Source organism: Zonotrichia albicollis, chromosome 9, assembly GCF_047830755.1.
Source record: "Zonotrichia albicollis isolate bZonAlb1 chromosome 9, bZonAlb1.hap1, whole genome shotgun sequence".
In the NCBI taxonomy this organism is placed as follows: Eukaryota; Metazoa; Chordata; class Aves; order Passeriformes; family Passerellidae; genus Zonotrichia; species Zonotrichia albicollis.
In genome coordinates, this window is record NC_133827.1 from 38084795 (window position 1) to 38107064 (window position 22270).

Genomic DNA, 22270 nt, shown 5'->3' on the forward strand with positions numbered 1-22270 from the left:
GATTACACATTTATGCTCTTTTAATGCTTGCACTATAGACTAGAATACAAAGTTTAGGAATTCCTGGGGGCTAACTCTGGGTGCATGGCACCCTTGCCTTATATCTTTGGTCAAAAATAAACATTTCCTCATTTATTTTGCTTATTTGTCAGAAGAAGATAATGATATTTAGCCATATTACAGCAGTGCTAACACTGCCAAAGCACTCAGTATAACCTTGATGGAAGCACCATAGAAAAGTGCTGTTCAACCTCTCCATTTCCATTTTGCCACGAAGACACACACAGAAAATATCCCATTTTTTTCAGTTGATGCACAGAGAAAACTGGTCTCAAACCCGAAGTGTTATCAGTGGTTTAATTTAGCAACTACTGTAGTTTAAATTAACCACAGCTCCACTCGAACTGCTCAAGCAGAGGTAAAAATGGAAAGATTAAAAATAAGAAAAGCCCCAAAATTACCAGCCAAGGCACAAGGCCAGATTGCTGGAGCTGGACCCACGTGCGCAGCACCGGGACCAGCCCTCACTCTCGGCTCTGTGCCTGCCTTTAAATCGCTTTGGGGAGGGCTGGTGATGGAGACAGAGCCAGCTCGTACAGTGGCAGCCCAGCTGGGGACCAACACTGTGAAAACAAGCGCATGAAGCTCCAAATCGAGAGGCACTCGTAATGCAAACCTTCCGGGGAGCCTGGCACAAGGCATCCCTGCGCTCAGAGATGCTGCCCGGCCAACGTCAGCCTCTCCCGGGGCAGGAGCTGGGGTGGAATTCAGCCTCTCCCGGGGCAGGAGCTGGGGTGGAATTCAGCCCTGAGCGGCTCCTGATAAACCCACCCCATCGCTACCGAGCTCCCCATTCAAGAGAAAATCAAGGGGCAGCAGGGAGGTCAGCCTGGCATGTTTGCTCCTTTTTTCCTTGTTCTTTTTCTGGGTTTGCAGATGCCAGGAGATGCCTTTTCCGTCATCTCGAGCTACCTCCAGCACCCCTTTGAACCTCTGTTTGTCCAAGGGTGATGTTGGCACACAGTCCCTACTAGAGTGCATCTGAGGGCTGATGCTCCTGCACCATGAACCAGGGTTAATATTCCTGGAGTCCACAGCAGGCACTGCCTTGGGGGTTGATAGGAACCTGCTCCAATCCCAGATTTCTGAAGCACAGCTCTGCTGAGAAAGGAGAAAGGGACTTTCCCCCTAAAAACCTCTGCAGCAAACAGGTGTCCTGCATACCAGGGCCAAATCCATGCTGTTCCAGCTGCTGGAGGCATCAGCAATCTTTCCTCTGCAGCAATTACTCTGTGAGCCATGGAAAACCAGGGAAAACCCAACCTTTTTCTCTTAATGAGTGCCCCTGCCTAGCTTTCCATCAATACAACAACAGGAGCTCTCTTTGTTCCATTTACCACATCGATATTCTGCTCCTTGCTGCATCCCCAGCAGATTTTAATAGAGGTCTTTGCTCATGGATACCCCTACAGACTTCTGGGCAGACGGGAGTCATTAACAGAAAATCAAAAGCCATCCTAAGGCACAGTTGTGGTTTGGGGACAATTTTCTAGAGAAGTAGGAGTTATGGGGGGTGATGAGGGTGGGAGATGCTGGGGGGGCACAGTGCTGCATCTCCCCAGCAGAATGAGTTTTATATGAGGAATAATTCAGCATCAACCCAGACACTAAGGAAGATCCATGCCTGTAAACACCTATGTTCTCTCCTTCTGGCTTGATTGCAGTTTTAGTCAATTTACCCTGATGAAGAGGAGTGTTTTGGTACAAACAGTGGTGCTGACAGGCACATGGTGGCAGCAGCAAGTGCCAGCCAGTGAGGAAAACCAACCCCAGCAGCCTGACAGTGGAAAGCTGAGCAGCTCCAAAACCCAGCTGCAGCTTGTCCCCTCTGAGCCACGGGTCCCTTCATTTTCCTGGGTTTATGGTGAGGACAGAAGATTAAAAAAAAAAAAAAAAACAAGTAAAAATTCCTTTTGCTTCCCAAGTAAATATTCCTTTTACAGGGTTAGTGGAGCAGAGCAGAAGTGAGCTGCCCCTGCCCCATGGAGGTGGTTGCCATCCATGACACATTTTCTTGTGGTTTCAAATGGAGATAAAGGATGTTTTCCAAGCTACATAGCAGCAATATGCTGGTCTTACTTAAACATCTGGAATAGTTTTGAATGACTGCTTTAATTGAGCATAGCAGCAATTATGGAGTTATTTCATTTCAGAGGTTTTGAAAGGGGTTTTTTTTTTCCTTGATGACTTAAAGGAGAAGACTAAACCCCTTGAATTGCAGGGATCTGTGGGGCTGCCATGCAGCAGGAGCTGGTCACAGCCCAGCCCCAGGCAGCTGAACAGCTCAGCAGCCTAAATCTGGGTGCATCACTAATCCACCAGCCAGGTCCTGCTTTAAATTTAAACCATTTAAAATATTTAAAGTTTTTTTCCATCATTTTAGCAGTTAAGATTATTCCAGGACAAGACTGCCCTGTCTTCTCTCAGGGTTCTTTGAGATGCTGATGAGAAAGTAATTTCTATACCATGATGTGGCTTGAGAGTGAGCTGGGCTGTCCAAATCAGTCATCTCTCTTCAGGCTGAGGAATTCACTAATTTTTCCTATCTGAATGTGAAATTCTTCCAGTAAGGAACATATGCCACCCTTCCCAAAGCCTTCATCAGACACCCAGAGACATGATGATGAAAAACTGGGGTCCCAATCCCCCTGAAAACACAGGACAGGTCTTCCCATGCCAGAGCCTGACCTGGTGATGGCACCAAGGACCAGCCTGGACCTTTGGTGCCTTTATCCCACACCATCCTACCTCTTCTGAAGACCCAGCTGCTTGACTAGTTTAAGTCAATTTAGTGCAAACCCTAGCACAGAAATCCAAGTATTTCAAACTCAACCCAGAGAAGCCACAAAGCTCAAAGGATATCATTAAATAATGGATAGAAAGTGGGAAGCACAGCAAGACCTTTTCCAGCCCACCTCTTTTCCAGCCCACACTCCAGAGATGCCATGCTTTGGATAAAAGGATGGATTTTGAGAGGTTTTTCTTTGAGTTGTTGTTTTTTACATGGCTAAAACACAATCCTGGCAAAGCACAGCCACTGTGGAGAGGCCAGGACAGGAACATGCTGCCCTGAGGAGAAAAGGAGGCTCAGAGGAGAACTTATTGATCTCTGTAACTGCAAGGATGTTGGAACCAGGTGGGAGTCAGTCTCTTCTCCCAAGACACAAGTGACAGGATGAGAGGAAATGAGCTCAGGTTGTGCCAGGGGAGATTATATTGAATATTATGAAAAATTTCTGCATGGAAGGGGATGTCAAGCACTGGAACACGCTGCCCAGGGAATTGGTGCAGTCACCACCCTTGGGGGGATTTAACTGATTTGGAGATTTGGCACTTGGGAACATGGATTGATAGTGGGAGTCGATAATCTCAGAGTTCTTTTCAAAGCTGAACAATTCCATATTTATTCCACGAGAACAGGTCTGTTTCATCCTGGCTGGTGCAGACCTGCTGAGCTCTGGCTCAGCTGCCCTCTTCCAACAAAAACCTTCCTTTAAGCCAGAAAATAAAACCTCACCTGTGAGCCAGCCTCTCTCACAGCCAGCTGACTCCTTGAGCAACCAAAAAACCAAACCCAGGTTTTATTCCCAACCCAAAGATCCACATTTGCTCAGTAACAATTTCTCATTATTATTCCTAGCTAGAACATGCAGCCTTTCAGCCTGTGGTTGCTCGAGGTAAAAAATCAGCACAATTTGAACAGTGATCAACCAAAACATGAAATGAATGCTGGGTTTCATTTAATAAACTTCAGCAACACTGAAGCTGCCTTGTGGACACAATGTAATTTGTTTGGGATGTAAAGATGGGAAAAAATAAGTGGTTTGTCTTCAAGGCAATTAAAATAAGAGAATATTCCTGTATTGACAGGAAAAAAGCTGCCCGATAAAAAATCATATTTGATAAGCTATTTTTCCTGTTCCCTTGTATTAGCTTGCAGCTTGTCAATTCTTCTTGGTTTGCTCAAAGCCAAGAAGTCATTATGTGTCACCTGAAAGTCCCTAATGCTGAAGTCACACAGTTTGCTGAAGAACAGCAGAAAGGGAGGAGAGAGGGTGGGAGGAATGGCAGTTGCTGAATTGCTCTTGAAAATATGACTGGGGATGAAAAAAGCAGAGAGAAAGAGGAAACCAAGATAAGGCCATGATTTTTGAGACAATCCTAGGGCACATGGGTTTGGGCAAGATAATTTTAAAGTATTAAAGATGGCTGCAGCTGGCCATGCTGTTGGTCACTCGCTCTCCAGTGGCCAGTGGAGCCCACACTGCTCCTGCTGAGCTTCTCTCCCAGTTTGCCTCCACTCCAGGTTGGAGTTACACTCTGTCCCCACCAGGGCCCAGTGGGCCTCAGTGGCCACCAGCACCTCACAGTTACGTGTAGCCATCATCACTTTTGGCAGCAATTAAACCACGTAATGAGAATTTGGAGGAAGTCAGGTTCCTGCTGTTTGTAGCACTGTAGTGATGACTGAGGCTGAACCCGTGTGAACACAAAGGAGGGCAGTGCATCTCTGTTTCTCAACTGAGGGTGGACAAAGGAGATTTCTCCACAGCAGTTGTCAAAGCAAAGCTCTGCCAGCCCTGGAGCACAGCAAAAAACAACTTAGTGTTGGAACCCAGGAAATTCCTCTGGCTGTCCTGAAGGACTCCAGACCCTGCCAAGGGTCTCAGAGGCCTTGGCACAGAGCCCAAGACCCCTGTGCCTTTGATTTGACCCATAGAAAAAAACAATTACCAACCTTTATATGAAGAATTACAAGTAATGAGAGTTTAAGTAGAATAACAGTTAGTTTGTCACAAGGTGAAAAATAGACTGGACACCCTTAGATTCTTCCATCTTGCTTCTTGAAACCACATTCTAAAAACTCTAAAAATCTAAGCATGTCCAGCCTTTTTCCTTCTTCTTGGCCTCCATCTTCTGCTGTGATGGTGGCACTGTTCAATTCGTTTAAAGTAGAAACTCACTGTTTTACATAAGTGATAAATATTGAGAAGTTATAGTAAATAATATACATGTAGTTTTTAGTATAAAAAGGTAACACCACCCCAAAAACAGGCAGTGTACCTCAACCCGACCTGCCAGACAGACCTGTGGCGGGTTGGGAAAAGAATGTTATAAGTAAGAAATAATAAACAACCTTGAGAACGAGAACAAAAAATCCTGATTCCTTCTTTCACAGCCGGGCTAGGAAAAAGAAGCTTGTACATATCTCAGAGTCACTCTGAGCAGCAGAAATTCTGAGAACTTAGGGGCCCTTTTGACTCTTTTTTCTCTTTGCTGTTTCAGTCACAAACTCTGCTCCCCTCTCTTGCAGGGCTGCCAGCGCGGGATGGAGACGCAGCCGCAGCCCTGAGCGGTGCTGCTGCCCCCGTCTGTGCCCAGCCGTGCCCAGCCCAGCACCATGAGCGGGTTCCTGTCGCGGCTGGACCCGAGGCGGGTGCCCTGGGGGGCGGCGGGCCATGCCCTGCGCGCCCGCGTCCTGCGCACCAAGCCCGTGGAGTCCATGCTGGAGGGCACGGGCGCCACCGCCGCCCAGGGCGCCCGGCTGGCCAAGGTGCTCACCACGCTGGACCTCATCTCCCTGGGCGTGGGGAGCTGCGTGGGCACCGGCATGTACGTGGTGTCCGGCCTGGTGGCCAAGGAGATGGCGGGGCCCGGCGTCATCGTGTCCTTCATCATCGCTGCCGTCGCGTCCATCTTGTCAGGTGGGTTTTTGGGAATTCTGCCATGTCCTGCGTCCTCTCCCTTCCTCTCCCTACTCAGCACCATAAGCTACAAGGAGGTAGCAGCCTCCCCATCAACTCAAAACTATTTCCCACAGGTGTCACGCAGCTCATGGGGTGTGCTGCCCTTCCTTGCCCAAATATCAGACCAAACCTTGTACTGGGAGCCAGCAGCCAAGCACAATTATCCTGAGCAGCTGCCAATGGCTTCTACAAGAATGGAGCCTGCAGGCAATCATTTTAAGATATTTGTGAGTTTTGCAGAGTGTGTTCTAGGCCAAGAGTGTGGTCAAGCCACAGGACTGGAGCAAGAGTTTGTAGGAAACTCTGTTCCAACAGGAAGGATGTCAGTGGCTTGGGCAGTACCAGGGCCAGCTTCTTTTGTTGACATGTCTAACAGTTAAAAAATTCTTCAATTAGTTCTGGAGTTGATTTCATTGGCTCCCATTCATGCAGGATCAGTCTTTGAATTTCCAAACAAAAAAAACCCAAAACAACAACCAAATGTGCAGGGAGAGAGAAATTATGTACTTTAGTGACAACATAGTGAACTCTATCTCCTCTGTAGGAACCCAGCTGAGCATATGGCTCGAGCTGCAGTTTCTCCATGAAGCCAGTACTGCTGGCATTTGTCCTTTCCAGATCAGTGCTAACACGATGATGTGATGTTCCTGCTCTCTCTGCTCAGAGGACTTTGCATGCTGTGTCAGTCTGGTATCCAGCTTTTTTCTGTGGGTTGGATAAAGAGACCTGAGCAAATGGCAAAGGGCTTTGATAGACGACAGGAAGAGACAACACAGCAAAGTGACCCAGATCAGCTTTTCAAAACTTTGGATTTTTGTCATGAGAGGTGGAAGCACATTATGGTCTTTCCCAGAGTTTGCAGTCCTCCTCCATGGAGATCCCACCAAAGTGAGGGGGAGTTTAAACCCCTGATGTCCCTGGAGAGGCACAACCCTGGCAGAGCCCAGGGATAATCCTCAGGCTCCCTCCAAAGCCCACAACAAGAGCTGAGAGCTTGCACTGAGATCCAATGCTTATTTTTGTGCCCAACACAACAAATGAACAAAAACGCTTGTTTTTTAACCAAGGCAGTAGATAGCATCAGTGTCTCTCCTTCCCAGCTGCAAAGGTTTTATTGGCAGTGATGCAAACCAAGAGCAAACGGAGTTTGGGTGGGTCTCTGCTAACACAAACACCCTGTCCTCCAAAAGGGGTTTTTCACCCCAGACATGAGCCTTGCCCCGCAGCAGGAGCTCCTCCCGCCTTCGCCCACAGGAGCCTGCTCTGCTTTCATCTCCCCTTGCTTTTGTAGCCCCGGGACAGTGTTTTGTGAGGGATGCAGTGTTTGGATAGTCTCCTTGGCTGCTTCCTCACTTCATCGTTAGCGCTGCTGTTGTTTGGAACAGCAACATTTTTGGCAAGTAAAACCAAGTAAGAATTCAGGAGCTGGACGGGCTGTTAGACTCCTTGGGGATGTGATTTCAGCTTTCCCATTTGGTCACGCCTGGTGTGCCAGGCGCTGAGTTTGGGCATGTGTGCATGAACAGATTTTAAGGAACTTTTTCTTTGTCCATCACAGATCACTAAGTCAAACCCCACTACTTGCAGAAGTGAGCCCACAAGGGTTTTGGATTTAAAAAAAAAATCAAAAAACAGACAAACCAAAACCATCCAGGGACACAGCCATAGGGAAGCCCTGCGATAGGGAAACCTCTTTGCACTATTAAACCTGGTTTCAGAAAGGGACTTTTCCAATTTTGTCTACTCAACAAATTCGGCTTGTGCCTTCCATAGTTTTAAGCAACACATGCCTCATCAGGGTACTTAGAAACACACTATAATTGATTGAATGATAAATTAAATCAACCTCTTCTGTTTTCTCACTAGAACACCTTTCATTCATCTCTCAAGTAGAAATGCTTGCCCAGCTTCTCTCCACAAAACCCGCAGTGCTCTTCAGGCTCCTGCCATCAGCTGTGACCACCAACACTCCCCACTTTCACCCCTGTTTATCCAACACCCCTCCTCAGCAAAAATCAGCAGTTTGCATCTCACCCAACCCCATCAACCTCTCCAGAGCCTTTCCCACCACCCACTTCTTGTGCCTTTAGTGATCTTCTTTCCTAAAGCAATAACCTACTTTGGAGCACAGTGCCACACTCTTACCTGAGAGTGGAGCAGGAACAGGATCAGCAGCAGCCAGGATGGAGCAGGGCAGAGCTGAGCATGTGCCTCAGGTGCTGCTGGCTGCAGGATGAGGGCTGGGCTGAGGGCCTGCAGCTGCCAGGGTGGAGCTGGAGAGATGGGAGTCCTTGCTCTGTGGGAGCTTTCCTTATGGAGCTGCCTTTTATACATCAGCACATGGTGATCATGGAATGCAACAGGCTCAGTGGCTTGATGAAAATAATATGCCTTCCTCAATAAGTTGGCTGCTCTTGGTTGATGGAAGATGGTCCCTCTGGATTTCTTGTGTGGTAGCATGGATTATTTGGAGTTACCTCCAGAGCAGCTGAAAGGCCCCTCTCAGAAGTTATTTTTTCCCCTGAATCATCCATGCCAGTGCCCTGTGGGAAGTCTCATGGTTCCTGTGCAGCCTTGTGCCAAGTATCAGTGGCAGGGTCAGCACCCACATCACGGCCACCACCATGTCAGCCCACCAACAGCACTAGTTCTCATGCCACCAGTTGTGCTGCCCAGTGGCTGCTCTGTGGATGGGATCTTGGAAGGACCAAGGCCACTCAGCTGTGTTTATGTCCTGCTGAACAATGTCAGTGACTGTGTAATTACACAAGTGTAATGACTGTCACACCAACTGCACAAGGGTAGCAGACATTCCAGGAAAAGAAATGATCCTCTGTAGAATGCTTGTTCTTTCAAAAAAAACACTGTGTTGTCTTGTTTTCTTCAGAAATTGCAAACACTCTTGATTGGGGGAAGAAGAGAAATCTGTCTCCAAATTAAACAGTTGTGACAGAGAGGATGTACCCAACCTCTCTCTGCAGTTCCAGAGCTGGACTGGCTGTGCAGGAGCACTGGGACAGCTGCATTCCTCTGCATACAGGGGAACAAAGTGCTGAATGGCTTGAACTGCCAAGGAGTAACTGAGTAACACAGTTTTATTGTGCAGTTAGATTGCAAAAATAATAATAATAATAATTTAAAAATATTAATAATAACAACAATAATAGTAATAATACCGTGTGAATGCAGCAGACATTAGTATATGTTATATATATGTTTGTGTGTAATACATGCTGACACCTAATGCTGATACTCTCAACTTACTGCTGTACCCAACCCCTAGTGAAAAACAGCTCTTCTATTTTGGGATCCAAGTAGAATAATCAAAAACTCCAACATTTTATACATATTCATTTCTTTGCTTTAGCATTATCGTTGTGTGTTGATAACCATCCTCTTCAATCATTATCTTGTCGTTGGCCAAAATGAGAGTTGCCTAAAGAAAGAGTGTATATGTATGTATTTTTAAGGCCAATAAAGAGAGACACTAGATACTTGTCTTCGTCAGAGCACCAGTTTCATAAATCATTCAGGCCTGCAGTTATCTGTGAACGCCGTACCTTTGCCGAGTGCATGCATTTTTCATCAGCTTTGAATAATGACTGTCGGTAGGGCTGATGGAAACCTCTTGTGGCTCCTGTTGGGCTGCTTTACAGAAATCAAGTTTTGAAGAGTCCCATTGCAAAGCAACCCACATTCAAGTTAAGCAGTGAATGGAATATAAAAATCCTCCAGAAGCAGGAAAACAAGCACCACCAAATTCAGCTTAAGAGATTCAACAACTCTGTGTTTGTACAGTGTTAAAACAGCACTTAAGGAAGAGCAGCCACCTCATAACATTTTTATAAATTATTCATTTCCCTCTCTGTACTAAACTGATTGCAAATTTGAAGCAATTATTATCTTCTAAATGGAGAATATTGGTTGATAGAGAGCTCAATAATTACTATGTGTTTACTCAATGGTAGTAACAGCCTTAACCAATTCACCCATATGAACTTTACTGGGGTCTTTGGGGCAGGGGCCTAATCAGTGTTAAACATGCAGGACCCTTTCAGCACTTGTCCTGAATAATATTTGGAGAATTTGAGACTAAGTACATCCTTTCATTAAAAAAAAAAAAGCTAATGGTTGTTTTAATACATCAATGTGTCAGGGTCAGGTTTTTATTAAAAATTATCTTGACATAGTAAGCACACAAAGAGTTCAAAAAGTATTGAAGTCTGATGAATCCTCCTCCCAAATGTTTACAGTTAAATACTTTTTGCTTTTCTTTTCTTCTTCTGCACAGTTAGTTTTGCAAATATTCTTTAGAAGATTTAAATATAATATTTTTTAAGTGTTAAAATAAGTTATGTTCTCTGTGTAAGACATCTTCAAACCCCTCTTGCCTGGGTATGAACAAAAGCAAGGATGATCAGGACAGTGCTCATGCCTGGATCTGCAGAAATAATGCAGGATGAGTGTTTGGAGATTGGAAGTTTGGGGCAGGGAGAGGTGTAGCCTTCTGTGGCACCTTCCTCTGGGATGAGACTGTGCAGCACTGGTCCAGGATCCCATGTAAACATCTGGCTGGTTTGAAATATTTCCTAGTGGAAATATTTCTGGTTTTTAAGCCAAGACACAGGGTAAGGAGGGTCACCATGCAATGTCTCTATGTTCCTGACGTTGACTGCAATCCTGACACCTCCTAGCCTCTGGGAAGGTGGCACCCAGGCAGTTTTACTTTTTCCATTTCCCAACCTCTTTTTCCTTACACCTTTTCCTCTTTCTCCAACCAGGCGTTTGCTACGCTGAGTTCGGCGTGCGCGTCCCCAAGACCACGGGCTCTGCCTACACCTACAGCTACGTGACTGTGGGGGAGTTTGTGGCGTTCTTCATTGGCTGGAACCTGATCCTGGAGTACCTGATCGGGACAGCTGCAGGTGCCAGTGCCCTCAGCAGCATGTTTGACTCGCTGGCCAACCACACCATCAGCCGCTGGATGATCAGCAGCGTCGGCACGCTCAACGGCCTGGGTGCGTCCTGCTGGGCACAGACACCTCCATCAGTTCGGGCAGGAAAAGTAATTGGGAGCTCATCAGGAGTCAGACATGGATATTAGGCTTCATTCATTATTTACTGTCTGGCTGGCTCTGGTATTTTGCCTCAGCAGCCTGGCGCGCAGGCAGGATTGGAGGGGATGGGATATGGGATATTTTGAGCCCCTTTGGGATGAGCTGGCATTTAGAATGCATGCACAGAAATAGTCAAATGTTAGAGGGTAGGGGCAGCACAGAAACCCTTCACCCAGTGCAAACACTCTGCTTGGTCCCCTTGAGGCACACACAGAATTTTGTTAGAGAGCACAAGCTGGTGTCAGCTGTACTGCTGGAGACTGGGGGCTGTGGTGGTCCTGTATGACCAGCAGCTCCAGCAACAGCCCATGAATCCTACCAGTAAGCAAACCAGCCAGCTGTCCTGTACCTGTGTCATGAAAACTTCATGGCTGATTGATTTTTAATGAGTACTTGGCAGATACATGTTATGCAAATTGGGACACGGTCATTGGTCTGCTGCTCTCTCAAAAGTCCAAACAGTGTCTTGAGACATCAAGATTTATCACCTTAATTAAACAACTTTAGCTAGTGGAGACATGGGCCTCTGGAGACCACTTTTGCAATGAGACTAAAGAGTTCTGCAAAACTTCAAGGTCTGAAAAGTGTTTAAAACTCTCCCACAGTGATTCTGGATATTCTGTGGTTGGAGAGTAGCACATCTCTTTTCTCTCACCTAGGGAAAGGAGAAGAGTCGTACCCTGACCTTCTTGCTCTGGTCATTGCTGTCATTGTCACCATCATTGTGGCCATGGGGGTGAAGAACTCGGTGGGACTGAACAACGTGCTCAATGTCATTAACTTGGCAGTTTGGGTCTTCATCATGATTGCTGGTCTGTTCTACATCAAAAGTGACAACTGGGCTGAAGGGCAATTCCTGCCGTTCGGATGGCCAGGGGTAAGTCTGGGAGCACAGAGGGACACACAGCACCTGAGTGCTGCCACACACTCAGCCTGGCTCATGGTGTACACACCCCAATTCTGCTGCACCTTCCAGATCCCAGCCCTGCTAAATCCACCTGTGCTTTGGCCAGGGATCTTCAAATCCCAGGAGTGCAGGCTTGGATCCAGACCGGCTCTTTCCACCAAACCCAAAGAGTACAGCAATGCTTCATTTCCTAACTCCTCTTAGCATAAATCCAGAACTTTTCCAAAATGTCCTTCTGCAGACTCAAACTCCGCATGGGAGTATCCCCAAGGCAATGCCACTAATTGCCAGGCAATGGAGCAAAATGCTGTGGCTATCTAAGACAGGGAGCTCCAGAGAGCTGGCTCAGCCTCTGCGGAGCAGGGAGATACTTTTGTTGGCTGGTTTTCAACAACAATGTTCTCAAGCATTTGTTTTGAGCACTTCATAATGCCACCTGCCAGCACTTATTTTATGGATGTTCCCTCAAAGCTTACTGAGAATTTGGACATATTTGGCTTTTTTAGCTTGCTTGCACTGGTTTTTATCCAAGGATGAACAGAGACTGAAAATATCTCAGCTGGCCTAAACCCAAGATAATTTCTCAGATTTACACTGCTCAACTCCATTAGGGTTTTGTGCAGAAAAATAAGCAAGAAAGTAAAGTAAACCACGAATCTTGATTATTGAAAGGGTCCCAAACCTGCATATAGTCCCTGCACCTTCATCCAGTAAATCAATGCCTCTTTGCCAGAGAACAACAGTGCGGAGATGAGCTCTCAGGCTCACTTGAGAACAGAGGTCATATTTACCTTTGGGTTGTGCTTGGGTTGTTATACTATATAATAGGAGTGAAAAAGAGAAAATGGAAAATATCTATTTTGCTCCAATTCAATGCACCAAATATCTCTTGGAGAAAAAAAAAAAAAAAAAGTAGTTTTAAAAGATAGATGCATACCCAAAACACAAAAAACCTCAGTAGGGTGGTCTCATCCTTTTCAGCTGGCTCATTGTCTCACAAGTTGTTTGTAAAAGTAAATCCACCACCAAGCACAAGTGTGAGATCCCCAGCAGTGTAGGGCATATTTAAAAAGGATAATTACAGACAGTCCCTGAAAGAGCTGAGTTTTACTTTGTGCAGTATCTCCTGACAGCTGAGATGACAGAGGTGTGATGGACAGGTGGTACCCAGCAAGCTGCAAGGGTTTCACAGCTCCAGATCAGCCAGGCTGTCTTCACCCTGCTCCAATGTTCCTTTCCTATAAATGTCCTCGCTAATATTGTATATTTTTAAAAATCACATTAAAAAAAAATAACCAAACAGTACAAATAATTCCTCATCCAAGTGCTCCAGTGTGTGCTCCTAACCTGTCTGCAGCTTCCAAGCAAAACAGAGGTTGTTTGGGAAGCGGCTCACAACTGACGGCTGCTGCTCTCTCCTGCTTCCTCTGCAAGCGGATCTTGCTGCCACATGAGACATCTTGCTAAGGCAGAACGTGTAAACATGTTCCAGATCCCTACTCATAAAAATGGATTTGGGGTGGAGGATTGTTAAAGCAAACCTGAAATTGGTTGACTGTCTCCTCTGACAGTGGCAGGATCTCCCGGCGTTTTCAGGCACTGCAGGTTTGTGGGGTGAGCTGCAGATGCCTCCACGGCTGAGGGCACAGGTTGAAATTATTTCCCCAGTTCAGATCAGTGGGTTAGGGGCGCTCCCAGGGTCAGTCCCCAGAGCTACACCCCCTGACCTGTGGCCACTCACCCTTTAGCTCAGACAAGGCACAACAGCGCTGCTCTGGTTTTGCTCAGCTCTCTCTCCCTGGCTGGGTGCCAGCCTCCCTCCTGGCACCCAGATGTTTGATCCTCCCCACAGGTGCTCAAGGGGGCTGCAACCTGTTTCTATGCCTTCATTGGCTTCGACATCATTGCTACTACAGGAGAGGAGGCCAAGAATCCCAACACCTCTATCCCCTATGCCATCACAGCCTCGCTCGTCACATGCCTGACAGCTTATGTGTCTGTAAGTATTCCCTGCACAGGTGTGAATGTGCATAAATATGTATGGATGCATGTAAATATATATATATGTACCATGTGAGTCCTTCTGGGCACCTGCCCAGTGCCTGCCAAGACTCCTCTCTGTTTGTCCCCAGGCTCCTGTCACCTGACAAGACCCCTCTGCCAGCTGCAGGGACAAGGTGGCAGGCAGGTTTTTTTTGTCCCCATCCACAGCTATTTTTGCACCCAGGAGAGAAGCAAAGAAGGAGCAGCAGCACTGCAGCATCCTTTCTCCGTGGTTCTGGGAAAAGCAGCACTGCCTCTGCTGGAGATATGGGAGAGGATCCAAGTGAGGGGAAGGATAGGCAGGGATGGCTGTGTGAGATTGCACTGCTCTGCACCCCAATAAAAGCATGCCTGTGCTCAGAGATTTTCCTTGCAGAAGAGCAAAAATTAGTTATGAAGAAGAAAAAAACCACTGTTTTGATAATTTCAAAGAAACTCACCTACTACCTCTCCTTCATGGGAGTGGGCTTCTCATGAAAACAAATTCTTTGACTCAAATAGGGCCAGAGTTTTTCTCCAAGCAATGCAGTCTGGATTTAGGGTCTGCCCCAGCATTATTTCCCACACAGGAATGCAGCCAAAGTGAGTGTTGCTAACCCTGCCAGACCCATGGGTCTCCCCAGTTCCACTTGATTCCTGCATCACCCCTGAACTGAGGTTCAAGCATCCCCTTCTTGCCTTTGGGTAGCAGAGACTAAGACTCCACAGTTTTCTGGATTAACTCCCTACAGCAAAGTGCAAACAGACCAAATTCCAGTGTTTTACATCCCCTCCACCCTGAGAATCCCCAGCACCCCCAGTGCTGATGCTGACAGCCCTGTCCTGCTCCTCTTGCCTTGCCAGGTGAGCATGATCCTCACACTGATGGTGCCCTATGATGCCATCGACACCGAGTCCCCACTGATGGAAATGTTCGTGGTCCACGGCTTCTATGCAGCCAAATTCATTGTTGCCATCGGGTCCGTGGCTGGCCTCACTGTCAGCTTGCTGGGCTCCCTCTTCCCAATGCCCAGAGTCATTTATGCTATGGCTGGAGATGGGCTGCTCTTCAGGTCAGTCATACCCGTGCTGGCATTTATTTCTGGCCTCTTGGGATCTGAGGGGAAATTGTTCTGGAGGATTTGGGGATCCCATCCTGTCACTACAGGGAGCAATGGGCATGCACAGATACAGTGGGTGCAGAATGGGGTTCAAGCCAAAGCAATACCCTGGGGGGAAAATATCAGGAGCAGTCTATCCTACAGTTTCTCATTTGGTGCTGTTACCTAGAGATTCTGATTCTGTGGGGATGAGTGTTTAATTCAAGAGCTAATTGCAAAGGAGAGCAGTTTATATGGATAAAATCTGGGAAGTATCTGAGTGCTCGTTGCAGAGCTGGTCAGACCTAGATCTAACTCCAAATTCAACTTCAGCAGCGTTGCCAGTCCCCACTCAGAATCAAAGTTCCAAAAAGCAACAAGACCTGAAGGGATCCCTGAGACTGTCCCCTGCAACGAGGGAAGGGTTATTGCAGCCTCTATGATTTTAACTTCCTGTGACTCTTCTGTGCTCCAGGTTTTTGTCCCACGTCAGCTCTTACACGGAAACCCCTATCGTGGCTTGTATCGTGTCCGGGTTCCTGGCAGCTCTGCTCTCCTTGCTGGTCAGCCTGAGGGACCTGATTGAGATGATGTCCATTGGCACCCTGCTCGCCTACACGCTGGTGTCTGTCTGTGTCCTGCTCCTCCGCTACCAGCCCGAGAGCGACATCGACGGCTTCGTCAAATTCCTCTCCGAGGAACACACCAAGAAGAAGGAGGGCATCCTGGCAGACTGTGAGAAGGAAGCTTGCTCTCCTGGCAGCGAAGGAGAGGAGTTCTCTGGCCCACCAACCAACACGTGTGGGGCAAAAAATCTGCCGTCGCTGGGAGACAACGAGATGCTAATTGGGAAATCCGATAAATCCGCCTACAACGTGAATCACCCCAACTACGGCACCGTGGACATGACCACGGGGATAGAGGCAGATGAGTCTGAGAACATCTATCTCATCAAGCTGAAGAAGCTGATTGGCCCAAGGTACTACACAATGAGGATCCACCTCGGGCTGCCGGGCAAAATGGATCGCCCGACGGCGGCCACAGGCCACACCGTCACCACTTGTGTGCTCCTGCTCTTCGTCCTCATGTTCATCTTCTGCTCCTTCATCATTTTTGGGTCAGACTACATCTCTGAGCAGAGCTGGTGGGCTGTGCTCCTGGTGGTGCTGATGGTCCTGCTCATCGCTGTGCTGGTGTTTGTGATCTTGCAGCAGCCAGAAAACCCCAAGAAGCTGCCCTACATGGCCCCGTGTCTGCCCTTCGTGCCTGCCTTCGCCATGCTGGTCAATATCTATCTCATGCTGAAGCTCTCCACTGTCACGTGGATCCGATTTGCCGTCTGGTGTTTTGTGGGTGAGTCCCAGGTTCATTTATTTTAATTTTTTCACTGACAATCTTTTGGAAGGGTGTTAATAATGACAACTTCCCTAATCAGAGTGCATAGGCTGGAAATACCCAGTCCTTCTCGTCTGCCCCTTGCCATCCTGAAGTTTTTAGAAATCTCATTTTATCCAGCCCCTGAACCACAGATAAATGGAAAATTACACCTCCAGAAAACATCAGATTCATGGAAGAGAATGACTCCATGCAAAGGTGACTATTTTGATGGCTTTTTTGATGCAAAGTAGGCGGGTTCTGGAAATTGCCTCACAGGCAGGTTTTGTACAGAAATCAGTTTGATTTGTTGCTCTGTCACCCACTTGAGCTTTTCAGCTGCCCACACCAGTATTTCAGCACTGCTTTTCCAAAGTCCAGGGCTTCTCAATCCTAGAAGCCCTTGGAAAGTCATATCTGTAGACTATATCTCCTTTTAGCTCAAGCTCTTAGCTTCTGGGTAGGGGCATCTTAGGACTCACAGTCTGTCATGGATTCTTTTTTTCCCCCAAATTTAGGCTTTCTGACACATAACCAGCAGTCTAGCATATCCACAGTGCTTTACTTTGCAACCCACTAAGTCCACAAACCCAAGAGAATAAAGCAGATATCATAGCTCCTCCAAGCTGAGCCATTGGGCAGGGGCTGTCATCTGCATTTTTGGGCCAGAGAAGACATAGTCAGTGCTGTTTTGGGCCTTTAGGTCAATAGGTGAAGCTGCAAATCCAGGGAAAATACTTCCATCTGGAAGAAAAGATGACTCCAAAGCATCAATTTAATCTGGTGTGATTAAGCACTTTCCTCTGTGGGTACAACTAACACCTCTTGAGCTGCCAGCAAGGAGTAAATTAAACCTCTGCATTAGGTGTGATGAGCTTGACCAGCCCATCCATGGCTGTTGGGGGTGGGACATCCCATTGGTTTTTCTGGCACAGATGTGAAGTCCTGATATAACCTCACATCAGTCCTCCGTGGCTAATCCATGTCATGTGGAGTCTGGATTTCTTGGTGAGGATGTCTGGGGTAGGTTAATCCCATGATCCACCAGAAATCAAATCTCTGGCTGTATTTGCTGCCAGTGAAAGCATTTGTGCATGAAGGTGAAATCAGGTAGGGCTAGCAGGGCTAGTGAGTAGCTGGGGTCCAACCCTCTCTCTCTTGCCCACCCAGGTCTGCTCATCTACTTTGGCTATGGGATGTGGAACAGCACGCTGGAGATCAGCGCCCGGGAGGAGGCCCTGCACCAGAGCACCTACCAGCGCTACGACGTGGACGTCGACCCCTTCTCTGTGGATGACGGCTTCTCCTTCGCCCCCGAGGGCGAGAGCTACCCGGCCTGGGGTCCTTCTGAGGACAAGAGCTTCTCGTACCAGCAAATGGCGGGCGCCAAGGAGAGCCATCGGACAAGTGGCAGGTCGAAAAGCAAAGGCCGGCACAAACCGCCGTCGGATGCTCTGATCGCCAACGATGAGCTGGACTACTCACCCGAGTAGTGGGACAGGCGATGAGGAAGGGTCCCCGTGGCTCCCCCATCCTGCCCCATCCTCCCTGGGTCCTCCACCACTGCCCTGCTCACCTCTGGTACTCGGGACACGCTCTGCGATTGCTGTTGACCCCGAACCAAACCTGCCCAGCTCCGTGGCCTGTCCCAGCTCCACCAGTGGGGTCTTGCTCTGGTGAACGCTGGCTGATCCCCCAGCACCGGCTGATCTCCCAGCACCAGCTGCACCAGTGAGGCAGCGGAGTGGGAGATGTGCCAAACCAGGAGGGTGTTGAGAGGTGGAAGGAGCCACAAGGGGGGACAAGTCAAATTGTCCCTGGGGAAAGTCCACCCGATGGCCGCAGTGGTGGGATGCCACTCTAAAATTTTTGGCACTTTCTTGGCATGTGTGTTTTTTTCCTTTGATCCACCTAGAAATGGTAGCTGAGCCAGAGGCACAGAGAGGTGGGTAGGTACAAAATGGAGATGGACACACTCTTCCCTGGGAATAGCTCAGAGATGCATAATTGGTTCCATCACACAGATTTCCATGGCCCGTTCTGGTGCACTGCACAGAGCAGTGTCCCCATGTCCATCCCCACACTCCAAACCCCAATACTGTTATTCAAAATTAGTCCATGTCTCAGTCCAACCTTTAAGTCCCAGCGCAGCCCAACACCCCAAATCTGAGGCAGAGAGCCTGATCCCATTCCTGGTCACAGTGAGGGCTGTGACCCACTCCTGGCTCAACCCTCTTTGTACAAATGGTCAACGAGGACCACACATTCCTCTGAGCATCACCAGTCTGAAGTTGGGCACTGCTTCCACCACCTTGTGTCTTTTACTAAAATGACTGTGCTGTCATTCCCTCACCATGCTGGGTACCTTCCAGTGCCCACTCTGCCCTCAGTGCTCCAGACACCCATCCATGCCCTCACAAAACAGCAGCATCCATGGGTCAGCCACGTCTTGGCAGGGCTTGGGCCATGGGTAGCAAGCAGAGAGGACTTGGCAACTGCAATCTGACTCCCTACTGCCGTCTGCACCTTGTACAATATTCTCTGGTTTTGACCTTGGCTTGGTGGGTGCTGTATGAAAAACACTGAAATGCTGCTCATTCCGTAAGTGTCCATATTTCAGTCTGAAACCAAACAGAGCTGGTGGATTGCGGGGCAGAGGTGGTCAGAGGTGGATGTTAAAGCCCCCGAATGTGGCCATGGCCCCCAGAAGTGCCATCAGACTCCCTGCTGCCTGTGTCCCCACAGAATCGTCAGTCAGCAGTGGTGGGGTTTGGTCAGTGATTATCAGCAGGTCCAATTGTGGAGCCCATCATGCTTCGTGTAAACCACTGTGGTGGAGGAACATCTTTTGAATAAACAGTAACCAAAACTCATCAGGCAACAACTCCCAGATTTCCCCCAGCAGCTGATGGCTGCAGATGGATCCATCCCAGCCAGTGCTCCAGTGCAGCCCAGACCAACCCCCAGTACCATGGGCTGCTGCTGGCATCCCAGGGGACAATTTAACATCAACAGGGGCAGGATTTCCAATATGGAAATATCCTTGTGGATATTGAGAATCTTTAATGCTTTTGTGCACTGGATGAGGCTCAGGCTCTCAAAACACCTGCCTGGCACTCTCTGTGGGCATGGAGGTGCAAAGGGTGCTTGGACCTGTGCCCATCCCCATCACTCCTGGGATGCAAGAGCTTGATGGAGACACTCTGCCTGGGACTGCAAAAGTATCCCTCCAGCTCCTGTCCCAAACCTTGGCAAACTACAGTCCTTTTCCCAGTGGAGAAGAAGGCCCAATTCTGCAGATCTGAACCTGGAGTGCTCTGGGCAAGCCAAGGGAAGTTTGGCTTCTGAAGCAGCTTCAGGGTGGGAGTGAGGATTTGGCTAATGGACCTGTAAGCTTTGCTCTGGCATTGACTCCTGCTGCCCACCCCTACCACGCTTCTACAAGGAGAAATCCTGAGTGGGTCCCACTGAAAAGCTGCTCACGGGCCAGCTCAGGAAAACTCTGCTGCAGCACTGAGCTCCTCTTGTGATGGTGACTGCCCACCCATGCTTGGCTGCTCTTGTCCTTGATGCCTTAGAAGTACCCAAGAGAGATGGCACCTCGCAGGTCTGGCTGTGTGTTTTCAGGGTGAAAGACTGATGCTATTTTCCTACCAGCTCTTGTACTATACCATATCCAAGGCAGTCGTTTTTGTCCTGCTCCCACACGGTATTTGGGCATCTGCTGAGACACAAACTCATGCCCAAGCACCCTGTTGGGTCAGAGCCTGTTCTTCTTGCAGCCTTAATCTCTTGCTATGGAGCAGTTCCCAGTACCAGTGTCTGTCTTCATGTCCGCTCAAGTCACGCTGTATAATTGGACAAGGGCTTGACCCCTTGTTCTTTGGTGTCTGTAGGAACTTCTCCATTGGATCTGAGCAGCCTTTTGGCTGCCCCCATTCCCAGCCACCCATCCTCCTTCCTGGGGAAGATGGCTGTACCCCATCCTGGGACCAGCAGGGATCAGCATTTGATGCCACCACGGCACTGTCAGATGTGGATGGGCTGCTGTCAGCCCTCGCCGTGCTGGAGGTGGGAGCTGCACCACATCCCACCCAACAGAGGTGTTTAAGGAGCCTTAAAGGGGACCAAGCCGCAGGTGTTGGGAGTTTGCCAGTAGCCAAAGGCTGGGTTTACAGGATCCCTGCTCCCAGTTCTGGGTGGCAGCTCCTGGGAGATGTGCGGAATCAGCCTCTGGCAACTCACATGCTGTCTCTTGTGGCAGCATCGGGCTCTTCAGTGGGCACAAGCAAATGCTGAGAAGGCAAAATGTCCAGGTGTGCCCATCACCTTGGCACTGCTGGCCAGGGGCTGGGAAGACGTGCAAGTGCTTATTTTGCTGTAACCCCAGCTCCAGCCTTTCCCTGGCGTGCCCTGAGGGAGGTTCTCAATCCCTGAGCCCTCAGGAGGATGTGGCAGAGCGGGACCATCCTGCTCCAACTCTGGGGAGAGGCACAAAGACCCTCCGTGCCTGCCTGCCCTCCCTGAGGGGCCAAATGCATGGTACAGATGGAGCATAAATACCTCAGACCTTCCAGGCCGGCTCTGTAAGATCTCAGCCCCTCCACAAATTCACTCCACATGGTCACGACCCCTCGGTCCAGCACTCCAGCATCCTCCACATGGCAGCGACATCACAACCCAGCAACATGGGATGTTGTAAATCCAGCTTGTAAATGATCTTCACTTCGTTTTGTTCAGTCTTTCTGATGTATATCTTGCTTTTATTTTTTTTGCAGGTGGTACTTTCTGGTGTAACAATTCTCTGCAGTTCTGGTATGAAGTTGGTGTATTTGTTAAAAGCAGTTTGTTCTATCCATTTTTATTTTTTTTGTGGTTTCCAGAAGCCCATTGGTGCATTGTACAATGGGGTCTTGTAGTGTGTCATGAGAAAGAAAAAAAATATGCAGATATGTTATGGAGTGATTTTTATTTTCAAATGACTGTGTTGTTGACAACTATACATATAATACATATATATAATCGAGATACTAAGAAAAAAAATCTAAATTTACCAAAATCTGTATATTTTAATAAATGCATAAAGCTTTACTGTGTGCCTTTATATTTAAAAATCAAACAGGAACTAAGGGATTTGTAAAGAAAGCCAGAGACAAATGTGTCTTAGAATTAGTTTCCATAGTAATGTAAATCTTTTAAATGAAAGACTAAACCAAAAAGTAATAATAAAAAAAAAAATTCCCATGTAAATTTTGTTTAACCAATCAGTACCTGAAGTCCTGATATTTTTTCAGTGCTAAATTGAAGCTAGAAATTAACAAAATCTTGCTTTAAGTAATTCAAAAATTCCATTTCAAAAGATCCATTTCAGCTGGCTTTGTCATTTACTTGTAGTGTTGTGAGAGAAAATGGCTGTTTACACAATAAAAAAAAGGAAAAAAAAAAAAAAGAAGGAAAAAAAAAGCCAATGACCACAGGTTGACTACTGCAGTGCAAAGGCCTGGGGTACACCAATGTCTTCCCACCTGCTGGCACTCACCTTTCCTTGGGGGAGCTGGGTGTCACAGCACTGTCCCCTGGACAGCAGGGCAGTGTGGAGAGGCAGACACAGCTGCCTGTCCCCTTTGGGGTGCTCAGGGCTCCTTCCTGCTGTCCCTGTTATGTGGGGAATGGGGAGCTTGCCAGGTGTCCTCCCCATCATGGGCATGGGATGAAGAGCTCCAGCTGGTCCTGGTGGAGCTGCAGAGAGCTCTGCTGGGCATCAGGGACCTCCACACTGGAGTATCCACCACAGCCACCACTCCAAACTTGGTGTTAGGAATGGTGTGGAGCAGTTTTTCGATTCAGGAGATTTATATTTGATCCTATTTTGAGTCTTTGGGTCAGCAAATGAGCACTAAAAATCTTCATGAGCCAACAGCGCTGTGGCCTACCCAGACTAAG

The 22270-nt window shown here is 48.0% G+C and overlaps 1 protein-coding gene across 2 annotated transcripts in view; it reads left to right on the plus strand.

The window, feature by feature from the left end:
* The window catches only part of SLC7A14 (solute carrier family 7 member 14), a 29957-nt gene extending 8539 nt beyond the window's left edge, over positions 1-21418 (plus strand). For both annotated transcript variants that reach the window (XM_074547445.1, XM_074547446.1), the window contains exons 2-8: positions 5375-5765; positions 10589-10825; positions 11584-11801; positions 13684-13830; positions 14718-14926; positions 15429-16306; positions 17498-21418. In XM_074547445.1, coding sequence (XP_074403546.1) covers positions 5462-5765; positions 10589-10825; positions 11584-11801; positions 13684-13830; positions 14718-14926; positions 15429-16306; positions 17498-17820 — 2316 coding nt within the window. In that variant the 5' untranslated portion in view covers positions 5375-5461 and the 3' untranslated portion in view covers positions 17821-21418. The remainder of the gene's footprint in view (positions 1-5374; positions 5766-10588; positions 10826-11583; positions 11802-13683; positions 13831-14717; positions 14927-15428; positions 16307-17497) is intronic.
* The last annotated feature ends 852 nt before the right edge of the window (positions 21419-22270 follow it).